We start from the raw sequence: 21,138 nt of genomic DNA, 5'->3' as shown, positions 1-21,138 counted from the left end.
GCATGTATGTTTTGAAATATACATTAATAAAATAGAGAATGATTGATGTGATTTTATGTTAGTCTCCATTGATCATGTAGGTATATGGAAGAAGACAAGCAGAAGTGGCATAACCATGTATGATTGATATTTCACGGGGAAGGAGGGGCCGCTATGTATAGCCCTAGTCGACCGATGTTGATCCAAATGTGACATCTGCACACCCGTTTCACGTGAAATCCACAACTGCTGCCAATTAATCAAACAAATTAAAGCAGTAGTCGATGCATCGATCACCCATGCCAGCAGCTACTTAATGCATATTACCTAATACAAAGCTTAACTGCCCACTGCTTAAACCACAAAATATCCCAGTACGTAACAAGGCATAATACATGTTCTTACATAAGCAAATCCAACCAAGGATGCACCAAAAATAACAAAAAGAAGGATTCACGGTATATCATAGTACATGACTGCGGTGGTTATTCCTTTCGAGGAAGCCCTCCAAGACCACCTTCTTCTTGTACTCGTCGGAACTGAAATCCAAATGATCATCACGAGGATGAGGAAATGTATTGCCGGCGGTGGAGGACGCTGTTGTCGTTAAATAATTACCATTCTGAGTTAAGCGAGGGAGCAGATAAAACCATGCTGCGGTGCATAGAATGGCGCATAATCGGCCCCATAATACCATTATAACCAAAGTCACCATTATAATAGTCATACCCACCAGCGGGTCCAATTTCTTGGTCGTCATAGTCTTCTCATTTGACACCAACCACGGTTTACGTGCCGACGACGCAAAAGCCGGAGAACCTCCTCCTCCTCCTCCACCTCGTCTTGTACGTTTCGGAGTGACCGGCAGCGGTGTTGCCAATGGAGAGACCACGGTGACTGTTTTATTCTCCTGCTGAAGTACCGGTGAACCGGGTTGGCTGCCTCCGCCGGCTGCGGCTGTTCTTATGGAATCAACTTTCCGGCGAAAAGACAGCCGCCGCTTTTGAGACGCGTAGTCCTTTGAAGCATCGGAACCCAGCTGTGTCCTGTTTTCGAGGTTGATCATGTCGGAGGCTGTCTGAAACACCCACAACGTACAACCACAAACGTACAGCAGATCAATTTACATAATTAGTTAATAACATAGACCTAGCTACATGCATAAAATTGATCTACGTACCTCTGGAGGTTTTTGTTTAGAGTTAGGGGTTTTGTCAGAGACTATCAGACGCTGAATTGGGACACCTGGGTCCTCCACGACGTCGGTTACTGCCGGAACTTCAATTTCGGGTACAAACTTGACGTGCTTTGACTTTGGCTCCTGCTTGACTAACTTGGTCGACGACCTGTACGGGGTTTCGTTATTTGGTAATCCTTCTTGTTTCTCAGAGACGTCGAGGGGTACCGTTTTGGTGGCGGCCGCCTTCTTCCAACATAACCAGTTGCGACTACTGTTCTTACTGATCTTGTTGCTGTTGTCATCGGATCGGAAGGATTTGTTCTTAGAGAATCTGAAACAACCCAGAAGGGTAGTGGTTTTGGGTTTTAAAGGAGGGCTTGTTTTCTCAGAAACCTTGGCCATGGATTTTGTGAGGAAAATAATAAGGCCGGCATGGAAATGGAGGAGGAGGATGTCTTTCAAGACCAACTAGATGCCTGCTTCCCCGCGGAATCGGATTTATATATATGCCTGCCTCTTTCGCCTACACAATAATCATAAATTATAGCAACCAACTATTAATCCTACTGAATTTTCCATTTGATTTTGGATTGTTTATTGGCTTCATAGATATGTAATAACAATAATGGGTGTGGTTATATAGACTTATAGTTACGACTTGCGACTTTGTGAACAGGATCGGATGGTGTATGACTTGGACTTGGTAATTGGCTCAAGGAAGTCATTGCACGTTTTCATGATCATCATCGTATATATCGTCCTTGATATTAATTTCAATCTATATATATGTAATTGCCCGTTGATGCCTTGCTTAACACTCTCCCTGTCTCTCAACTAATCCATTTGATCTTCAACTGGACGTGCTCACGCGCATACAAGTGTAAAGTATGAGACCGTCAAATATGGGTTGGTTTGATGATTTCGCCCTCGAATGTTGTCATGTCATTCTTAATTGGAGATACTAGCTTTGCCTATCTTAACTTGGACCTGGCCTCCTGCTTATTACCACGATCAATATTAATTGATGAAGATATTCAATCAGGAGTAACAATTCAATTGACATGTTTTAAGTTCTTAGTATGATTTGTAAAAACCGGGTGACAATTCACCGCATTTTACACAAATGTTTGAATTTAATGGAACGAATTGATATGATATTATTCAAAATTAGGACCAAACAACTTAGCTAGGCTAGGTATAACTTTCTGCAAGTCTGCAGCTATATATTTTCAAAAACAGCTACACTTGCTAAACTAAAACGTGAGCTCCATTCCTATCAATCTGCAATACTTGAACACATTTTGTTTACTTTTGGAAAAAAAAAAAAAAAACGCGTCCTGCAGATATTGGAACTTTTCCTTAGCTTTACCTGGTTATTTGCTCATATTAAGAGAGGATCTCAGTCCCTATTTTATCAACCAAAATTAAGTAAGGTTCCAAAATCTTTTTCTCTCTGATAGAAGAGATTTGAACATATTTAACAAAAGGAATTTGTGAATGCATGAGCTGGCTAAAAGTGACAATTTCTTGATTTTCAATTTGTCACATGAAACTTTTTGAGGCTTAAAAATCCAATAAACACACCCAATTCATTATTCAAGCCTAAATCACATTTTAAGGCGAATTTTACTCGTAAACATCATGCCATGCACGTGAACCCATGTCACATTCATGCATTTGGGGCTTCTAAGAATAGGTGTGGTGTGAAAGGTAACAGAATTATATGAGATCCATTATTAGTTTTAGGATCGTTGGTAATTTTAGACTTGGGACCGAAATTCATGTTTAACGACCTAACTACTAATACAAATAAATGAATAAGAGATGCCCAAAATCCAAGCTCAAACCCTTTAAAATCTAAACAAAAAAGTAAGCTTTAACATATGGTTCTTATTTCCAACCACATAATACAATAGAAAGCAAAACAGTAGCAGACCCAATATAACCCTTTTAAAGCCTATTCTACAATTACACAGCCTTAGACACAATCTGACAAACCAAAAAAACACTACAAAACCCAATATATGCTTTTAACCAAGCCATCGTTTTTACCCAATAGTAAAAACCTTCAACCAAGATTCTCTGCTTGGAACTACTTATAAATAGTTATTATTATTAACCGAAGGCAACCATAATGAATGAGGCTATCAGGCTCTCTAGTACTCTTCTACTGCCATGGTTCATCTCTAGCAAATGCATCCTGCTTAGTTTTCCATCCTTCCATATTCATCTTCTGTCCAAACCCTTTCTCTCATATATCTCAACCCATATGCAAGTTGTTAGAATCTCTTCTTTTGAAACTCATGTTTTATAGCTCCCACACCATGCATATTTTGCTAAGCCCTTCGATGAAAGAAACACACAACACTGTCGTGAATGAAGAATGTATTGCCGGGAGGAGCACAACATCAAGCTTCCTAAGATTCTCAATCCTTTGAAGCTTTCTGTGCCTAGTTTCTACTAACTTAGACAAAATGGTTAGATTTTGGGCTCGACCATACTTGTTTCACTACCGTACACCCTTAATCAAAAGAGCCCTCAACAAAACTACATAGATTTTGATCGATTTACATAATATATAGTTTGATGGATTTTGATTTGGCCATGAAGATAATGGACTATAGATAACATATGTAAATAAGACAATACTGATCTTCTACCATGTTCAAACATTTCTAAGTTTTAGCTTCAATTAATTACATGTTAATTTCACAATTCAAATGCTTATTGCTTATTGCTTATTGCATGTTGATACACATTTGTTTGTGGAGAACTATTTCGATTTTTATTGAAAATCACCCATTTGAAAGTTATTTGATTGTCGATATACTATATAGATATTATATATATACATATTTATATAGTTCCTATCCAGAGTGAAGCTTCACTTTGAAATTAAAATGTGAAGTTCCTTATTTGACTCATTTTTCGGTCATATTTCCACATCTCCACCGTTCAGTTTGTAAAACTTAATACATATATCATTTCTGTCAAGTTTCATTGAATTTGATGATCATTTGGGTTTTCATAATCGTTATTTACACAAACAGTTCTGAATAGACAGATTTATAGTCCGTTCATTGATTTAATCTAATTCAGTATCTTAATGATTACCAATTTAAATGAAACTTGGCATGAGTGATCTATGCATTAGATTCTACAAACTAAAAGGTGGAGATGTGGAAATATGACTGAAAAGTGAGTCAAATAAAGAACTTCACACTTTAATTTCAAAGTGAAGCTTCGCTCTGGATAGAAACTATATATATATATATACACAAACGTTATCAGGTGCGGACGTCCGCACCGTGCGGATGTCCCTCCTTTCGTCACCGTACGGCACCAGCGAGCACCGGCGAGGGCGCGCCTCTACCCCAGCGGACTCCAGCAGCTTCCCGACCTCTTTCTATCTCCGACGAGTCCGTCGAATTCCAGTTTTCCGGCCAGATCACCCAAAACTTCAAACAAAGTCAATCTGGTTAGAAAACTGGAATTCGGCGGACTCGCCGGGGATGGAAAGAGGTCGGGGAAGCTGCTGGAGTCCGCTGGGGTGGAGGCGCACCCTCGCCGGCGCCGTACAGTGACGAACGGAGAGAAATTCGCACCGTAAGGCGGTGCGGACGTCCGTATCTGAAACGGACTATATATATATATATAAAAGATATCGATGAATGAATGATTCAATTAAAAAAAAATGAAACTATTACTAGAACGGTCGATTCTTTAACATCGATGCAATGAATTTTGGTAGACATGCAAATGCTGGTCTATTGGAGAGCGTCTACTATGGACTGCAGTCCACAAGGACTGGGCTGTCGACCACTCCAACAAGGTTTCCAGCCCCTGCAAGTCCTGGAAAGGGACGGCGAGCTCGGGTCCGCGGCGACGAAGCCAAACCAAACGAAAACAAAATATATAAAAAATTAAAAATTAACCCCACGCGTGAGGTTCACGCGCAAAACTTGCCTGTGGTCTAGTCCATACAAGAATTTTCGCAGTCCATACAAGAATTTTCGGTTGGGAAGAAGTGGGAAGAAAGAAGCTAGCTAGCTAGTTAATTGTTTTGTTTACTCGCATAGATAGAGAGATGGATAGGGACAACACATGCATGGAGTCGGCTAGAATTATTAGTAAACAAATGAGTACAGGGTAGGTTTAGGTGGCTGCTAATTTATATGGGATTTTTAACTATACTATTACCGTATCTTTTATCTTGGTGTCAATTTATTACTCAAACTTTTATTTCAACTAATTTGTTACCTTAAGTTTTCATAATTAACCAATTAGCTACCCTATGTATTATTTATTCCTAGCTATTTGCTACCTTATGTTTTCAAAATTAGTCATTTTGCTATATTTTTGTCATTTTAATTTATTCATTTCTTCATCTAAACATGAATTAATTTTGAAAATCGAAGTTTAAAGTTAGACGATATTAAAATTTCGATAAGTAGATTGGATAATCTTGAAACTTTTAAGTAGCAAATTTGATGGAATGATAGCAAATTGGTTAAAATAAAACATAAGGCAACAAATTGGCTAATTTAAAAAATATTGGCTGAAATAAAAATTATGGTAGCAAATTGACACCGAAAGTCACGGTAGCAGATTGGCAATTATGCCATTTATATGGATCTTTGCTCTAGTTCATCAAGACTAGAACTATCCACCGTAGATAATAAATAATCTCTGTGGGCCTTGGCATCATGTCCGTGGGCTTTGAAACCCGAATCATACGTGTTGATGGAAATGAGTCAAATGGCGGCCGGGAAAATGAGTCAAATGGCTTAGAGGTATCTGAGTCTCATCACTAGTTGGGGAGGCCGCAGATGGATTGGGAAGAGACAGTGAGGAAGGCGGAGGAGTTGGTCGTGAAATCCATGAAAGGCAATGACGCATCACACGACCCATCCCACGTTTGGAGGGTCAGAGACCTCGCGCTCTCTCTTGCTCGCCAAGAACAAGTCCTCTCCTCCAACCCCGACTCCATGCACATTGTAATCTCCCTCCCTCCCTCCCCCTTTTATTCAGTGGGACTATAATGTTTTGATTTTTCGATTTGACTTCCAAGTTTCCCTTTGTTTTGTTCCCTTTGATCATATCTTTCTGTATTTAATCTGCAACTGTCATACTCGCCAGGTAGAACTTGCTGCACTCCTCCATGATATAGGTCAGTGTTGATATCACACCCTTCAACTCTGTACCTGGTTTAAACATCAACCCACACTATACGGTTAACTTCTTTTTGCTTACATTCTGTAAACATACGAGTTTATTAAGTATTTGACTCACCATTTTATGTAGCACTTTTCTTAAAAATTCATGAGCATATCATCACGTTTCCTAGATTGTTTCGTTTATGCTTGTTCTGCATCTTTTCAGCATTTTTTGAATTTCAGAATCTCATCCTATATTACTTACTGAACAATTTAGTCATTGGTTTTCATTGCAGGTGATTATAAATACTTGAGGTTTGTATTTTCCTCTTTCTTTGCTTATTTACACATGTATTTTGCTTTGCCACCGACATCAATTTGCAATTCATCTGAGTTTCTGCATTGTTCTCATATTGTTCTTCCTTGATTGAGTCTTGATTGAGTATTTACTTTTCTGGCGTTTAAAACTTGTCGTTCTTAACTGTTATGCCATTTATTCTTTCTCTCCTTCCCTTGTGCTGATTTCGAGCAATTACTTTGGCATGTAGAGATCCTTCGGAGGAGAAACTTGTTGAGAACTTTCTTAATGACTCGGGTATAGAGGAGAGTAAGAAAACAAAGATTATAAAGATCATTAACGGAATGGGTGAGTAGGTTGCTGCTATATTGAGGTGTTGTGCCATTTTAGCATTTGCTGTAATCTTAAGCACCTTCTGATGCACCATGTAATCTTAAGATTCAGTTATTTGGTGTGAGAGCGCAACCGTTACATATGTAATTCTGCTCTCCAGGGTTTAAAGATGAGCTCGCGGGGCTGACAAATAGTGATCTTCCTCCAGAATTTGGGGTTGTACAAGATGCTGATCGTCTTGATGCAATTGGTGCTATAGGTACCGGAATATATGATAAGTGCTGATATTATTCATCAATATGGCACATGCTTAATTGGTATTATGGTCACAGGAATTGCTCGTTGCTTTACTTTTGGCGGAAGTAGGAATAGAGTGCTACATGATCCTAACATTCAGCCACGATCTGATTTATCCAAGGAAAAGTACATGAAAAAAGAGGAGCAAACTACTGTGAATCACTTTCATGAGAAGCTTCTCAAGCTAAAGGATCTGATGAAAACAGAGGTATCTTGATGCAGAAATTTCCTCATTTGCAGTTGCATGTGTATTGTATCTTTGTTCATTAAGAGTTTAAGACTTGTAGCATAAACATGTTTGTGGTAATTGTCAAGGTCCTGACAAAAAGAGAAGAAATTTTTAGTAATTTCCCATTGATTCCAGGCTGGGCGGAAGAGAGCTGAGAAAAGGCACAAGTTCATGGAGGAGTTTCTTGTGGAGTTTTATGAAGAGTGGGATGGGAGATCTTGAATGAGGTGAATTTTTTTCTTTTGATGTTTTGTAGCATTCTTGATGTACCAAAAGGACTCGAGCATCAGAATTACGTGAACACTCTTCAGTTTTCTGATATTTTTAGCAATTTCTGATGGATCCTGCATCAAGATGTGTGCAGGGCATATTCAACACGTATTGCTGGATCTTATGCTACAACCGTGGAGTCTGTTATACATAAAAAGTTTGTAAGTTTCTTTAGGGCTGTAACCGATAAATACCAGGTGAGTGCAAGTAGATTTGGTTTGATGAAACTCTGGCGAGTGTTGTATGATTAATATGATGCTTTGATAATGCACATGATTCTGCTATCCGTATGATATGATTCTATTATCCATTTGATATGCTTAAGATGTGCATAGAATGGCATTTCTCTCCTAATTAGTGTTAGTTAACTCCAAGGTTCAGTGTGTAGTACGCAATTTCCCTATGGGGTCCCAATCTAGGGATCTTGCTAAAATCGTCATCCATCTTCAGCCAAATATCCACCATTGAGTTGGTGTTAACAATAAGTATCAGTTAAACGCATTTTAAAGCTAGGGAGAAATGAGATAAGAAAGTATGTATGTAAGCTATTCTGAAATAGATTCAAGAACCAGGTTAACAAAATGGATGATTGAGTTCATTGGTAAATGTGGTCTCTACCAAGATCCCAATTTGAGCCAAATGATTACATCAATATTCAATACACAAAACAAAAACAGAACCTATTTATAGATGAACCCTTGTTCTGTTGTCGTGAAGAGCTTATTACAAGTTATTTCTCTTACTGTGGCTTTGGTTCATATGGAGTGTGGAAGAAAGCCTATTGATATTTTGATAAGTGATAAAGAAAGAGTAGGCTAAATTGCAAGTTATTTCAGACATGAACAATTAAATATCCTTACATAATCCCATTATTCAAATATTTGAAGGTCACAAATCCACACGAACATATGGTAATACCATTTATCTATAAAAAACCACAACACAAACAACAAAATAAGAAGCCATAACTTGACTAGTAACAGTAATTAACGAATTATCCTTAATTGAGAACTATTCTGACTTGGGGCTCAGGTGATGAGGCTGCATTGATCAGGTCGCGTACGCCTGTGGAGAGTGACTTTGAGTCCATGCTTCATGTACATTGTCAATGCTAGCTTCGGTACAATGGGGTGATTATCGACCACCTTCACATGGTAGCGATAGAGGATGGAGGCAGCAACAAATTTCATTTGATAATAAGCAAAATCTTTACCCAAGCAGAGGCGAGGACCGCCATTGAAGGCGGTGAATTTGTAGGCAGACTCACTCAGGAATCGGCCATCTTTTGGGTTTAACCATCTCTCCGGCTTGTACTCCCTGCAGTCCTTTCCCCATATTGACTCCATTCGCCCCATGCTGTAAATTGCATAGATCACTTTAGTTCCCTTCTTCAGTATTGTTCCATCTGGAAATACGTCATCTTCAACAACCTGAACCAGTTCAAAGTAGGCATATATTATTGCTTTATTATAAGGTCTCTTCCTAAGGCAACAGGGCTAAAGTACAGAGTTAGGTAAACAAGAATCTTATCAAAGACTATATTGCCAGATTACAGTGTCAGTTTCCTATGAAATTGAGAAAGATATGTATTATTGTGTTATTTAAAGGAAGTCAACTAATGACAATGATCTGTTACCAATGCACAAAAGTTTTCCAGGGATGTGTAAGCTAACAGATTAAACAGATATATTGAGGGTATGAATATCCGAAAGCATTTGGAAATCGATGTATGAACACACTTCCTAAGTTCCTATAATTCATATCCATCTCACTGGAAATTATCGAAGTTTTGAATGAGATGAAGATAACAAAAATATGAATATCAATATATGCTGTGTGCAGTATGCGTACTCTATCAGTAACATTGGTCAAAAACGACAATTTCAAGGACGAAATTAATTACCTCCTTGTGATCCAGTGGAACTGAAGGGTACAACCTCAGAGCTTCTGATAGTGCAGCATGAAGATAATCCATCTTCTTCATCTCTTCCGGCGAGAAAACCAGTTCGGTTTCATTAATATCATTAGTTGATCTTGCTTCTACTATGGTGCGTAGTTCTTGAAGAATATTGCGTTCCACCTCGGGATGGATATGAAGCAGCCAGAAGAACCAGCTGAGTGCCACTGAGGAAGTATCTCTCCCTGCCAGTATAAAGTTGACGCATATGTCCCTCAAGAACTTGTCAGTGAACCCTTCACCCTTCTCATCTCTCAACCTCATAAACACCGTCAACAGGTCCGATCTTTGCTTTTGATGACCAACGGAACTAGTATGTGATTCCATGAGTAGTTCTTTCTTCCTTGTCCGAATCACATCGTCTGCGAACTTATCCACTCCTTTAATGGACATCTTGAGCTTCCTCTCAGCCCCCAAGTTGAAGTACCTCATGGCCTTCCACAGACACGCCGGCGTCACAAAGCGCATCACCGTTGCTTCCGTGGCGTCCTCAAACGCTTGCGCAAACGGTATTCGGGGTAACCCCGGTCTCAAGCAACCAGGGTCGACCCCAAATGCTATCATGCACACATTATCAAACGTCAACCTCAAAAGAACGTCTTGGAGGTCGATTTGGGCGATTGATGAGTGTTTGACGGAGTCCTCTAATACAGGTAGAAGCCTCCCGTGGACAAGCTCCAACAAGGAATTTACGGTCAATTGCCGGAACTTGGCGGAGTGGAACTCGAGGCTGGCCGTCTTCCTCTGTCGCTGCCATGTCTCGTCGTCGGCGCTGAAGATCCCGTCCCCGAGGAGATCGCGGACTGTGTCACGGAAATAAGGGCCTTTGGGGAAATTGGAGAACTTGGTTTTGAGAAGGTGCTCCAAGTTACGAGGGTCGGAAGTGATGATGCAGTGGAGGCTGCTAAGCCAAGGGCCTTTGAATGTGAAGGTACCGTTTTGGCGGCAGAGGACTTGAGTGAGCCACTCGTAGAGGTTGTTGGTTTGGAATCCTACGACAAGAGTCATAGAGGGTAACATTCCGAGAAGAGGCCAAACGGGTAGGCCATGGTGTTTCTTTTGCCTCAGAGAGTGTATGGTCACGAAAACACATAGAGCCACCAAGAGCTCCAAGATTTGGATGTCGTGGAGGAAAAAAAGTTGCCGGGGGACTAAGTTTCCGGCGACGGCGGCGTTAGCTTCAGAGGAGATGAAGGAGGTGAGATTGCTGATCATCATCGTCATCATGAATAATGTATGATGATAACGATCATGGCAATGGAATGAGAGCTAGGGGAGAAGAGAAAGAATCGAGATGATACACCCGGTTAGGTTGAGGAGTGGTGATCATGTGTTATATGGCGTTTGCTTGGCGTGCATGTTTTTACTTGTCACCTGACAAGATGGTTTGATTTGGTGAGCTGAAATCCAATATTGTCATATTGTGAGGCATCTGTAGCTTGCTAGCTTGATGCTTCTCAAATTTATGTGACTAATTATTATAACTAACTGCTAAAAAGCTTTAATATTGCTTATGGCCGGGTTAAGCGTAATGAACCGTGCTAATTATAAGCTAAGGTAAGTAAGCTAGCTAGTGTGAATCTGGGTGAGTAGATGCGTGTAGCTTTCACGTTTTCACTTTGGGGAATTCTTGGAGTTGGAACCAAGAGGGAATGTTTGCATTGTTTTGTTGATTTAGGGCTTGAGTGTAGAATTAGTTGATTGATTAACTTTTAGGTAATAGTACGTAGGGTAGTCGTGTCGTGTATATTGAACGAGCAAGGCAGCAGTGAAGTGGGTAATAATGAAATGAGGTTGTCTTACTTGAAATGTAGAAATTGAGTACTGGGAGGGAGGTTGAGAAGTGGATGCGGGCGGATAACCTACGATTGCTATAGTCGTCTCTTTCTCTACCTCGTCCTGCTTGTTTTAGTTCGCTAAGTTTTCTAGCTACTGTTGTATATATTATTGAAATAATTTTGAATATTGCTTCATGATGACCATTGACCAACATGTAACACCATGTCAACGTTGTCCTTCATCTCTGAGGACTCGAGAAATTAACTTCATCCCGGCCGAAGTATAAGTTGCTGTATGGCCCTAATCTTAATGAACGGGAAGGCCCAACACAGTAAGCCCAACTGGTGTTGGTTGGACCAAAGGGTTTTGAGTCATTTTGGACATGAGTGTTAAAATGTTAGGGGAGGAGTGGAGGCAGCAGAGAGCAGTGAGTTTCGAGTAGTGTAGAGAGAAGAGAAGAGCAGCAGATTCCGTCTGGGCAAAATGGCTTTTCTCTTCAACAAGTTTCAGGAGGTAATTCCTTTTATTTTAGCATTCATTTCGTCTTCCTGAATTAGAGGGTCCCAAACTGAGAGATTCATTCACGATTTTCTGTTTTCCAGAATTAGAGGGTTTTAGGAAATACAAGCCTTTTTATTTTTCAGTCAGATCATTAATATCTTTACCTCTGAGCTCGGTAATTACGATTTCAGTCTCTTAACGTACTAGTTCTTAAGTTCTTAATGAACCCAACTCAAATGTAAATAAAACCACTATTAGTTTCACAATTCGGATACGATGACTGCCCCGGTTTCAAATAGATACCAGATCATCTCGACAGTATTGACATAGTTGAGTATTTAGTGCATGTTCTTGCTTAAGCTTACAGATGAATGTAGTAATACCATCTCATGTTGTAAGTCTTTGAAAATCGATCCTTCACTAATTGTGATTGCCAAGGTTGATACCTGAGTGTATCATTCTAAAGCATTTCTAAGTCAAAGAAGGGGAATCCTACATGCTTGTCTACCTCCATATATATGATGCGCTATATATGTGAAATAGATGACACACTGTTCTTTCTGACCCTTTTTCTTTCCAGGCTGTAAAAGTTCTTGCGAAACATACCCCTATGCTTGCCAAGAATCCTAGGAAACTACAATTGGAGGCAGATATTAACCGCTTGTTCTTATATACCAGGTTGGTGTCACATTACCATCTTTCAATACGAGCATATTGTCCAATCCCAGAGAAAATTGCATGTATAATACATTCTTATTACTCATGTGCAAAGCTTGGGCCAAAGGGTGTTATTAGTACTGAGTATGACCATCAAATTGCTTGATACAATTTTTGGCTGCTCGTATTCAATAGGCAAATGATGTAATTACAATATTTCTGGACAAAAGAAAATCAAATATCTAAAGCTAAAACAGTTACTAGTTTCTCGTTGGTTCAGTTATGTATTATCATTGCATGCTGTACATGACTAGCAGCCATGGCTATAGATCTTTATCTCTTTTATCTATATTACATTTTGCTGCTCCTCATTCCTCATATTCTAGCTAATTCAAAACCAATTGTTTTGTAAGAAGGACGTCAGCAGAATAGTAAAGTTCCTTGAACCACCACTACAAAGTTTTGGGGAAGGCTAAGGTGTGTTAATGCATGACGTCCATCAAATGTTGAAAAATGAGTCCTCAAAGTAGTAAAATTGGTCCTCAAAATTGTGATATGAGTCCTTAAAGTTATAAAATTTTAGTTACAACATTAGTCCTCAAGTGGTAAAATGTGTCCTTAAAGTGTTAATTTAGTCCTCAACATTGTAGAATTTTCCCAAAGTTTTGCACCGTTGACTTCTTGTCACAAAATGTTAATTTTAGGTTTCTAGTAGTTTCAAGTACTACAGAACCTTGTTATTCAAATATATCATATATCTTCTTTATGTATACTTCTGAAATTTCTCTGCATGTGATTTGGTGTTACCATTCTCATTCATTTCATTTGCATGCTGTATAATCTCTTGTTTTAAATATCATGAATGTTAATTTGGAAGACTTGTATATCCAGCTACAATCGCTTGGGAAAGGACGCTGATGAGGTAGATGTGGACGAGATTATTGACATGGCTAATAAAGCCTCTATTGATGATCAACAGAAGCAAGTCCAAGAGAACATTCATCTGCAAATTAAAAGCTTCTGCATGTCTATGGATGAACTTCTTCTCCCCGACATAAAGAACAAAAATGAGGTAACTGAGTCACCTAAACAATCAAATGCTACTGCTCAACGAAGTGGACTAAGCTTAGCTATCGGCAGGAACAGACCAGGAGATAAACATCCTGGTAAGTTCTTTTTCTTTTGTTAACCTTTTTCATCAGCTTTCATTAATTTGTGATCCCAAGTTTGATGAGATTAAATTTGCATCTGGATACTCTTGGCTGTAACTCTGTAACTGGGGATCAGAGAGCCTATATTAGGATCTTCAATTATCTCCATAGTGTTTTCAACCCGTGCTTAAATTACTTTGGATTTTCTTACATCCAACGTTTTGTGATTTTTGTTAAGTTTATTCTCATATAAGGACAAGTGACTACTTTGATATTAACCAATAGTCCAATAGTATGGTGCAATGCCGTTTCATCCTTCCCACTAAAAATTTGAATGCAAATGAGCTTCAGCTAATGGCTCTTTAAATGCTGAAAGCATTCTCTCATACAAATTTTTATGAAAGTAGCATTGTCATACGATTCTGCATCCAAGGTTGATAAATCTCTTTAATCATTCTCATACAATGTACTCAAGGTTGATGATGTCCTCATCATACTCTACCATGAGAAGATAGCCTCTGTTTGTCAATCAGAACATATCTTCTGCTTTACTGATTGCTGAAGCTTGTTTACAATTATTCATTAATCTATTCAGTTAAAGACTGATTAGTTATTATTTTTCAGCACAGATGTGCCTGAGACAAGGCCACTAGAACTCGCTGCTGTATCTCATAAATTAAAAGATCTCATTGGCTACACTCTCGATATCAAACCTTCTCAGATACCCCATAAGGAAGCGGGCCAGGGCTTATTTATAAATGGTGAATGTGATGTTGGTGCTGTGGTGGCTGTGTACCCCGGTGTAATATACTCCCCAGCATTTTACCGTTACATTCCTGGATATCCAAGAGTTGATGCACAGAACTCGTATCTGATCACAAGGTATGATGGAACTGTGATCAATGCCAAACCATGGGGTTCTGGGGGTCAAACACGTGATTTCTGGAATGGATTAACAGTACCAGAGACCAGGTCTAATATGCAGGGGGATGAGAAAGGTTCAGATCGGCTCTTGAAGCTCCTAAGTAAGCCTTTAGATGGCAGGCAACTGGGAAAGAGTGGTGACATTATAGAGCGGAGGAACCCATTAGCTTTGGCTCATTTTGCCAATCACCCTGCAAAGGGTGTGGAGCCAAATGTAATGATTTGCCCTTATGACTTCCCATTAACTGAAAAGGAAATGAGAGTTTATATTCCAAATGTCGTGTTTGGAAATGCAGAAGAAGTGAAGATGAAGAAATTTGGGAGCTTTTGGTTGAAACTTGGGAGTTCAAGAAATAGCGGATCAGATGTTCCTGTTTTGAAGACCCTTGTTATGGTAGCTACAAGAGCTCTTTGTGATGAAGAAGTGCTTTTGAACTACAGGTTGAGCAACTCTAAGCGTCGACCAGAGTGGTATAGTCCAGTGGATGAGGAGGAAGACCGAAGAAGGTGGAGTTGAGGTTTGTTATAAACTCTGATATTTTTGTTGTCTGTATCTTATGTCATGGTTCCTTTTGCCCATGAAACTTTTTAAGTTAATAAAATAGCTGCATATTAGGTTTAGCAAATGGAATTTGAGTCGTGGAGAGAAATTTTACCCGAGGCATCTGTCATATTTAGGGGAAGCAGTTAAGTTTCCATTTTTTCCACATTGCCAGACGCTACAGAATAAAGAATTTGACAGTGAATGGCTTCGGTTTCTTGTTTATGTTGTTTTTTTCATTGTTGATCTAGTTTTCGGGAATAAATCACGGTTGATGAACAAGAATAGAGACAACATAATCACAAGCTTACAATCGGTTGGGGTATTGTTAATTGGAATCGTGTATTGTCATGGCATCGTGGGCTTTATGTGTATGTAGGTACTAGGTAGGATTTTGGTGTAACATAGGAGATGGATACGTATGGAAGGCATTCCTTGAACCTTAGTATTTGTTGTATACCTACCCAGATGGTATTTTTCTTTATTTTGGGAGCGTTTGGACTATTAATTGTTGGTTTTTTGACGGTGAGATTGAGAGTTTGAGGGAATCTCTCTCACTGTCTCGTCAGACACTCGCTTATTAGCCGTCTCTGGCTTCTAGTATTTGTATTAGGCTCTTTTGAGAACCATTTCATTTCTGGCAAACAAAATTAATATTATCTACATTTCAGACCTCATTATATGTTCATGATTGATTTTGAATCAGATAGGAATTAAAATCCAAAATTGGGACTCGATTAATACGATTACGATTCATACATAGCAACATGTGATGTTAATGTCCGGACTTTGGCTTCCTAGCCTACATGACATCATTGATACGATCGATTTTACGTGTGGCTAACTTTGGTCAAACTTGGATTGCTTTGTATCATTATGGTCTCCAATCACTCTCCATCCATCTATCAATTAAAATTCAAAGCAATTGACCGAGCCGGCTGCAGCCAATCAACCTCACCTAAATTATTATGTAACTGGACCTGAAAACTCTTTAAAGATATCGTCGTCAATATTCTCAAAAAAAAAAATATTATGTAATTAATCTACTTCTCATCGTATCTAGCTAGTTAAGCAATGCAATGCATGGGCCTTCTACGTTTTGATCCTTCAGTTCTGCCTTTAAATTTTGATATGATCAAACTATTCCCTTTTAAAGTTAGACGACGTCGTGCATGTAAAAAGTACATGATCTTCATTTTCCCTTTTCTTTTCTCTAGTGTGTTTATGCATGTGTGGCTTTGTATACTACTTCATCAGCATCCAGATTGATCAGTCAAAAAGTCAAATTATTATGCTTACAAAGATCGGCAAGCTGCTACTACCCTTTGGTTCCGGTGGAAGCAACAAACTTCCTATAGAAAATGTCAAGAAGAACGAATGGACCATGACCTTCGGCTTAGGACTAGCTACATCGATGTATATACAACTCTCTGATCTCTCAAAGAAGTCTCCTGAGGCAAGGCAAGGCAAGCTAGCGTACTTCTAAATTAAAGGAGGCCACAGCTAGCTGTTGCTGGCTAACTTCACTTAAGAAAAACATAATTAAGATACATTGGCAATGTTTGATTTGATTTGGTGTTTGCCGGAAACACATAAAAGACGTCGGGTGATGAAAATGCCGCAAGCGTTGTGATGATAAGACATAAGTGCTAGCTGTTAGGTGGCCGGGCATTGTCATTCAACAAGTAATAATTAAGAAAAAAGGGAAGAGTAGAGAGATTCAAATCAAACAAAATACACATAATTTGAAGAAATTTATTAGGTCTTGCTATTAGGAGAGCATGTTCAGTACACGGTGTGTATCTTCACATACATACATGGATAGTCAGGATTAGAGAAAATACTATAAAAACATGGTAGTTAAACTTATGAATTGTTATGAACGGTTAAGATTGCGTCGTGTAAATACACGTCGTGCATACAAGAATCTCCATGCTATTAGTTGGGTGAAAACTAACGCGATAATAGGAGGAAAAGAAGCGAGTGCGTCATGATGATTGATTTCCCTTCCTCATATATATAAACACATCGATGATCACACGGACGGACGGACATGCATATATCTATCCCTGATATGATCTTTCTCTTTGTCTCACTCACGCTTATTCATTCATTCATTATCTCTATGTGGAGTCGACGACTCGCTTAGTTTCATATACTTTCGGTCCCTCGATCACTTCTTATTCAAATTTGGACCACCATATATTCCAACCCTCCGCTTCTGTATATCTCTATCTCTTCGTTTATCTATATATATATCTAACTATCTAAGCCAGAGTACAAATTACTGAACCAGACAACGCCAGTGAGATAGAGGTCTGATATATTCTGAGATCCTAAATAAAGCAGCCAAATAATGGCTTTGATGAAATTTGGTTTTCTGGTTATTAGTTATTTGTGCATAGCAGCATCGCCGCAAATTAGTGCATCAACAGCAGATTATAAGAACGCGTACGAGGCACAGAAAGCAGACAGAGTGATAGGACTGCCGGGTCAGCCTCCGGTCAAGTTCGACCAATACGCAGGCTACGTAACCGTCAACGAGACTCACGGAAGAGCCCTCTTCTACTGGTTCTTTGAAGCTGTCAAAACCCCTCAGGACAAACCACTCGTCCTTTGGCTCAATGGAGGTACCTATGACTATCTCATCATTTCTTAAGAACCTTAATTTCTTCATTAGTTGCATAGAGAGCGTTGCAAATTGCATTCCATTGATGATCGCTCATGTATAATTGGAAATATGGTCCCCCTAGCCTGCACAGTGGTAGTTAAAACATGCATTATTTCAAGCTGTCATGATCATGCATTACTATCATGGAAAATTCTGGCTATTATTAGCATCCAAGCAATGACAATTTGCTGTATGGTCTCTACTTATTCTCGTAGATTCATTCACCACCCACTTAGCTAGCGATCGATATATATATATATATGGATCCGAACAAGGGGAACTAGATATATATATATATATATATATATATATATAATATATACCTCTTCCATTNAGAGCCTGATATATATATATATATATAGCTTGCATCCAAATTCAATATATACGTGTAACTTCCATATATAGAAGAAGACGTCAAACTCACAACGATGAAATCCTTGAATAATGGTTTCAACAGCTAAGCACTATTATAATTTCAACCCAAATGTGATTAGTTGTTTTGACTTATTTTCTCTCTTAAATATCATTTAATTTTTAATTTCAATGAGAAATGATTGATCTGTTAATATTATTTGTGTTTCCGGTTGCTGGCCCAACCTGATGGCCCATTTAGTTTCTTAGTGGAAAAGTCGCCCAATACTAATCTCACAGAAAGAGATCTTGTGGTTTCGATTAGGTCCTGGATGTTCCTCAATTGGGTATGGAGCATCAGAGGAGTTAGGCCCTTTCTTCCCTCAAAAGGGCGCCAAACCCAAGCTCAAGTACAACCCTTACACCTGGAACAATGGTATAATTTACTCATTCCTAGCCTCCACATACAACTTGAATTGGTTTTTCCAATTCTGAATGTATATATATGATCGATGGATATATGTATCTTTCATTTTCCCTCAGCTGCCAATTTATTGTTTTTGGAGTCTCCTGTGGGTGTCGGATTTTCTTACACCAATACTACCAAAGATATCAGCCAACTTGGGGACACCATTACAGGTATTCGATCTGATCTGTACGTACTCGAGTCTGAATATATATACTAGATAGTTAATTATGACTGATTGATGATGAACCATATCATTTGAAATGTCAGCTGAGGATTCACACAAATTTCTCATCAACTGGTTTAAAAGGTTCCCACAATACAAGTCCCATGACTTCTATATCACCGGAGAAAGCTATGGAGGTACTTTCGCCCACAAGCTAGCACAATTAACACACTATTCATGGATCCATTTGTGTTTTTTTTTTTTTTGTCTAGTTATGCAACTGTGATTACCAATCCTAATCATGTGTTTTTATGTGCGGAATATGATTACAGGGCATTATGTTCCACAACTCTCTGAGCTCGTTTACGACCGTAACAAAAACGCATCCAAGGAGACCTATATAAACTTCAAGGGATTTATGGTGGGTGTGAACTAGCTAATTGCTCGTCATTCAATGGATCCATTGTAGCTAGCTAGCTAGATTTATTAGTTGCTTGTTTATTACATTAATGCAGTATATACTTATGCTCGTGTAAGTGCGTAACATGAGGTGCGATCAATACATGCAGATTGGTAATGCAGCAATAGACGATGAAACGGATCAGAAAGGATTGATTGATTATGCTTGGGATCACGCGGTGATTTCTGATCGGCTGTACGATGACATTAAGAAAGAATGCAACTTCAATCTGCAAAACGTATCCAAAGTGTGTAATAACCTGTTGGATGAGTACTTTGATGTGTACAAAATCATAGACATGTACAGCTTGTACACTCCCACTTGTGTCGATGATAATAACACTCTATCTCTCCCCACCACTCAGCAACACTTCCGCGCCATTGAAGGCGCTCCCGCTTTGTTTTCTAGAGCTGTGAGTCATACATATATACTACCATGGACTAGCTAGCTGCCTCGAATATATAATTAACAGTTGAATTCTCTAATTCGCTGCTATATGTATGTATATTTAGGAAGGACGGGGCAAGAGACCAGAAGGGTATGACCCTTGTGCATCAGATTACACTTATTTGTACTTTAATAATCCACAAGTCCAAAAGGCTCTGCATGCCAATGTCACTGGCATTCCCTATCCGTGGACTCACTGCAGCGATAACATCACCTTCTGGAAGGATGCACCACCATCAATTCTTCCTGTGATCCGAAAGCTTGTAGATGCTGGTCTCCGCGTCTGGATTTATAGGTATCTATAGTCACATACATAATACATTTCTTTCTTTCATGAGTTCAATCAAGGATCAAAGTTGTTCTAGCTAGCTGACATATATATATATGTTCTGAATAAATGTACCTGCAGTGGTGATACTGACGGCAGAGTTCCAGTGACATCAACTAGATACGCGTTGAAGAAACTCGGATTGAAGATCAAGCAAGATTGGACTCCTTGGTACAACAGCAAACAGGTACAAACCTACTCACTTTTGGCCTCCCTCCACCCTAGTCGCAGCAACTACGTACCTCTTATTTTTTGCATCCTTACGAACTAAACTGATTAATCTCTGTGATATTCGTAGGTTGGCGGGTGGACAGTTGCATACGACGGGCTTATGTTTGTGACAATTAGAGGCGCAGGTCATGAAGTTCCAATGTTTGCACCAAGGCAGGCGCTCATCCTCTTCAACCACTTCCTGGCTGATAGGAATCTCCCACCCAAACCATTTTAACATCATCAATCTTCCCTTTTTCGTTTTGTCAATAAATAGATCATGAACTTGCTCTGTCCCTGACCTATAGAGCTTAGGGACTTTCGATTTTATTAGTCAGAATCCAAGATAACAAGGGCATTGTTTATTTGGTGACATTCAAATTAGTTAAAAGAACAAAACATGGCAGAATGAAACAGAAATGAACTCTTTTTCTTTTTCACTACTCAAGTTTTTCTTTTTTATAAGTCATACATCAACTTGGTTCTAAAGTTGTAAAATAGGTTCCCAGAGTAGTAATAATACTAGTTCTCAAAGTTGTAATTGAGTATTTAAAGTTTTAAAAACTTTTAGTTACAACATTAGTAATTAAGTCCTCAAAATGATAAAAAAAAAAAAAAGTTGATGTAACTTTGAGGACCTCATTTTAAGGACTCAATTACCACATTAACGACATATTTGACCACTATTTCACCGTTCACCAAGCAATAGATATTCTAGAGATCGAAGAGATAGAGAATAGAGACTAAAGACAGCGATGACATCAACAAGTTAGTATTGATCTTTTCT

At 39.0% G+C, this 21,138-nt stretch overlaps 5 protein-coding genes across 5 annotated transcripts; 3 read left to right on the top strand and 2 right to left on the bottom strand.

Moving 5' to 3' along the window:
- Positions 1 to 258: 258 nt before the first annotated feature.
- On the bottom strand, positions 259 to 1,770 carry LOC101290756. The gene is made up of 2 exons (XM_004297691.1): positions 1,160 to 1,770; positions 259 to 1,057 (listed from the first exon to the last, which is right to left on the bottom strand). The coding sequence occupies exons 1-2, from the start codon at positions 1,559 to 1,561 to the stop codon at positions 443 to 445; spliced, it is 1,017 nt and encodes a 338-aa protein (XP_004297739.1). The 5' UTR covers positions 1,562 to 1,770; the 3' UTR covers positions 259 to 442.
- A 4,176-nt stretch (positions 1,771 to 5,946) lies between these two features.
- Positions 5,947 to 7,899, top strand: LOC101315230 (uncharacterized protein YpgQ-like). The gene is made up of 8 exons (XM_004297690.1): positions 5,947 to 6,156; positions 6,299 to 6,329; positions 6,612 to 6,630; positions 6,864 to 6,961; positions 7,107 to 7,205; positions 7,279 to 7,451; positions 7,608 to 7,699; positions 7,837 to 7,899. Exons 1-7 carry the CDS (start codon positions 5,989 to 5,991, stop codon positions 7,692 to 7,694), a joined length of 675 nt encoding a protein of 224 aa, XP_004297738.1. The 5' UTR covers positions 5,947 to 5,988; the 3' UTR covers positions 7,695 to 7,699; positions 7,837 to 7,899.
- Positions 7,900 to 8,559: 660 nt separating this feature from the next.
- LOC101314941 (cytochrome P450 86B1-like) lies at positions 8,560 to 11,004 on the bottom strand. Its single transcript, XM_004297689.1, has 2 exons — positions 9,646 to 11,004; positions 8,560 to 9,172 (listed from the first exon to the last, which is right to left on the bottom strand). The coding sequence occupies exons 1-2, from the start codon at positions 10,924 to 10,926 to the stop codon at positions 8,771 to 8,773; spliced, it is 1,683 nt and encodes a 560-aa protein (XP_004297737.1). The 5' UTR covers positions 10,927 to 11,004; the 3' UTR covers positions 8,560 to 8,770.
- An 843-nt stretch (positions 11,005 to 11,847) lies between these two features.
- On the top strand, positions 11,848 to 15,455 carry LOC101314652. Its single transcript, XM_004297688.1, has 4 exons — positions 11,848 to 11,991; positions 12,560 to 12,657; positions 13,528 to 13,802; positions 14,417 to 15,455. The coding sequence occupies exons 1-4, from the start codon at positions 11,962 to 11,964 to the stop codon at positions 15,226 to 15,228; spliced, it is 1,215 nt and encodes a 404-aa protein (XP_004297736.1). The 5' UTR covers positions 11,848 to 11,961; the 3' UTR covers positions 15,229 to 15,455.
- Positions 15,456 to 17,332: 1,877 nt separating this feature from the next.
- LOC101314367 (serine carboxypeptidase-like 34-like) lies at positions 17,333 to 20,882 on the top strand. Its single transcript, XM_004297687.1, has 9 exons — positions 17,333 to 17,882; positions 18,600 to 18,710; positions 18,818 to 18,913; positions 19,011 to 19,103; positions 19,239 to 19,327; positions 19,476 to 19,778; positions 19,879 to 20,108; positions 20,223 to 20,328; positions 20,440 to 20,882. Exons 1-9 carry the CDS (start codon positions 17,609 to 17,611, stop codon positions 20,587 to 20,589), a joined length of 1,452 nt encoding a protein of 483 aa, XP_004297735.1. The 5' UTR covers positions 17,333 to 17,608; the 3' UTR covers positions 20,590 to 20,882.
- Positions 20,883 to 21,138: the final 256 nt, after the last annotated feature.

This window comes from Fragaria vesca, linkage group LG4, assembly GCF_000184155.1.
Source record: "Fragaria vesca subsp. vesca linkage group LG4, FraVesHawaii_1.0, whole genome shotgun sequence".
NCBI classification, from domain to species: Eukaryota; Viridiplantae; Streptophyta; class Magnoliopsida; order Rosales; family Rosaceae; genus Fragaria; species Fragaria vesca.
The sequence above is the reverse complement of the archived record's forward strand: the minus strand, read 5'-3'. Positions and strand labels throughout refer to the sequence as shown.

Excerpts from the sequence above, each read along its gene's own strand:
- LOC101314367 (XM_004297687.1), top strand. The coding sequence starts at position 17,609 with ATGGCTTTGATGAAATTTGGTTTTCTGGTTATTAGTTATTTGTGCATA. Across the intron at positions 18,711-18,817 it reads CCCTTACACCTGGAACAATG|CTGCCAATTTATTGTTTTTG; the intron begins GTATAATTTACT and ends ATTTTCCCTCAG. Across the intron at positions 19,779-19,878 it reads CCGCTTTGTTTTCTAGAGCT|GAAGGACGGGGCAAGAGACC; the intron begins GTGAGTCATACA and ends ATGTATATTTAG.
- LOC101314941 (XM_004297689.1), bottom strand. The coding sequence starts at position 10,926 with ATGATGACGATGATGATCAGCAATCTCACCTCCTTCATCTCCTCTGAA. Across the intron at positions 9,173-9,645 it reads TTCCACTGGATCACAAGGAG|GTTGTTGAAGATGACGTATT; the intron begins GTAATTAATTTC and ends GAACTGGTTCAG.
- LOC101314652 (XM_004297688.1), top strand. The coding sequence starts at position 11,962 with ATGGCTTTTCTCTTCAACAAGTTTCAGGAG. Across the intron at positions 12,658-13,527 it reads CGCTTGTTCTTATATACCAG|CTACAATCGCTTGGGAAAGG; the intron begins GTTGGTGTCACA and ends TTGTATATCCAG. Across the intron at positions 13,803-14,416 it reads ACCAGGAGATAAACATCCTG|ATGTGCCTGAGACAAGGCCA; the intron begins GTAAGTTCTTTT and ends TTTTCAGCACAG.
- LOC101315230 (XM_004297690.1), top strand. The coding sequence starts at position 5,989 with ATGGATTGGGAAGAGACAGTGAGGAAGGCGGAGGAGTTGGTCGTGAAA. Across the intron at positions 6,157-6,298 it reads ACCCCGACTCCATGCACATT|GTAGAACTTGCTGCACTCCT; the intron begins GTAATCTCCCTC and ends CATACTCGCCAG. Across the intron at positions 6,962-7,106 it reads AAAGATCATTAACGGAATGG|GGTTTAAAGATGAGCTCGCG; the intron begins GTGAGTAGGTTG and ends TCTGCTCTCCAG.
- LOC101290756 (XM_004297691.1), bottom strand. The coding sequence starts at position 1,561 with ATGGCCAAGGTTTCTGAGAAAACAAGCCCTCCTTTAAAACCCAAAACC. Across the intron at positions 1,058-1,159 it reads CTAAACAAAAACCTCCAGAG|ACAGCCTCCGACATGATCAA; the intron begins GTACGTAGATCA and ends TGGGTGTTTCAG.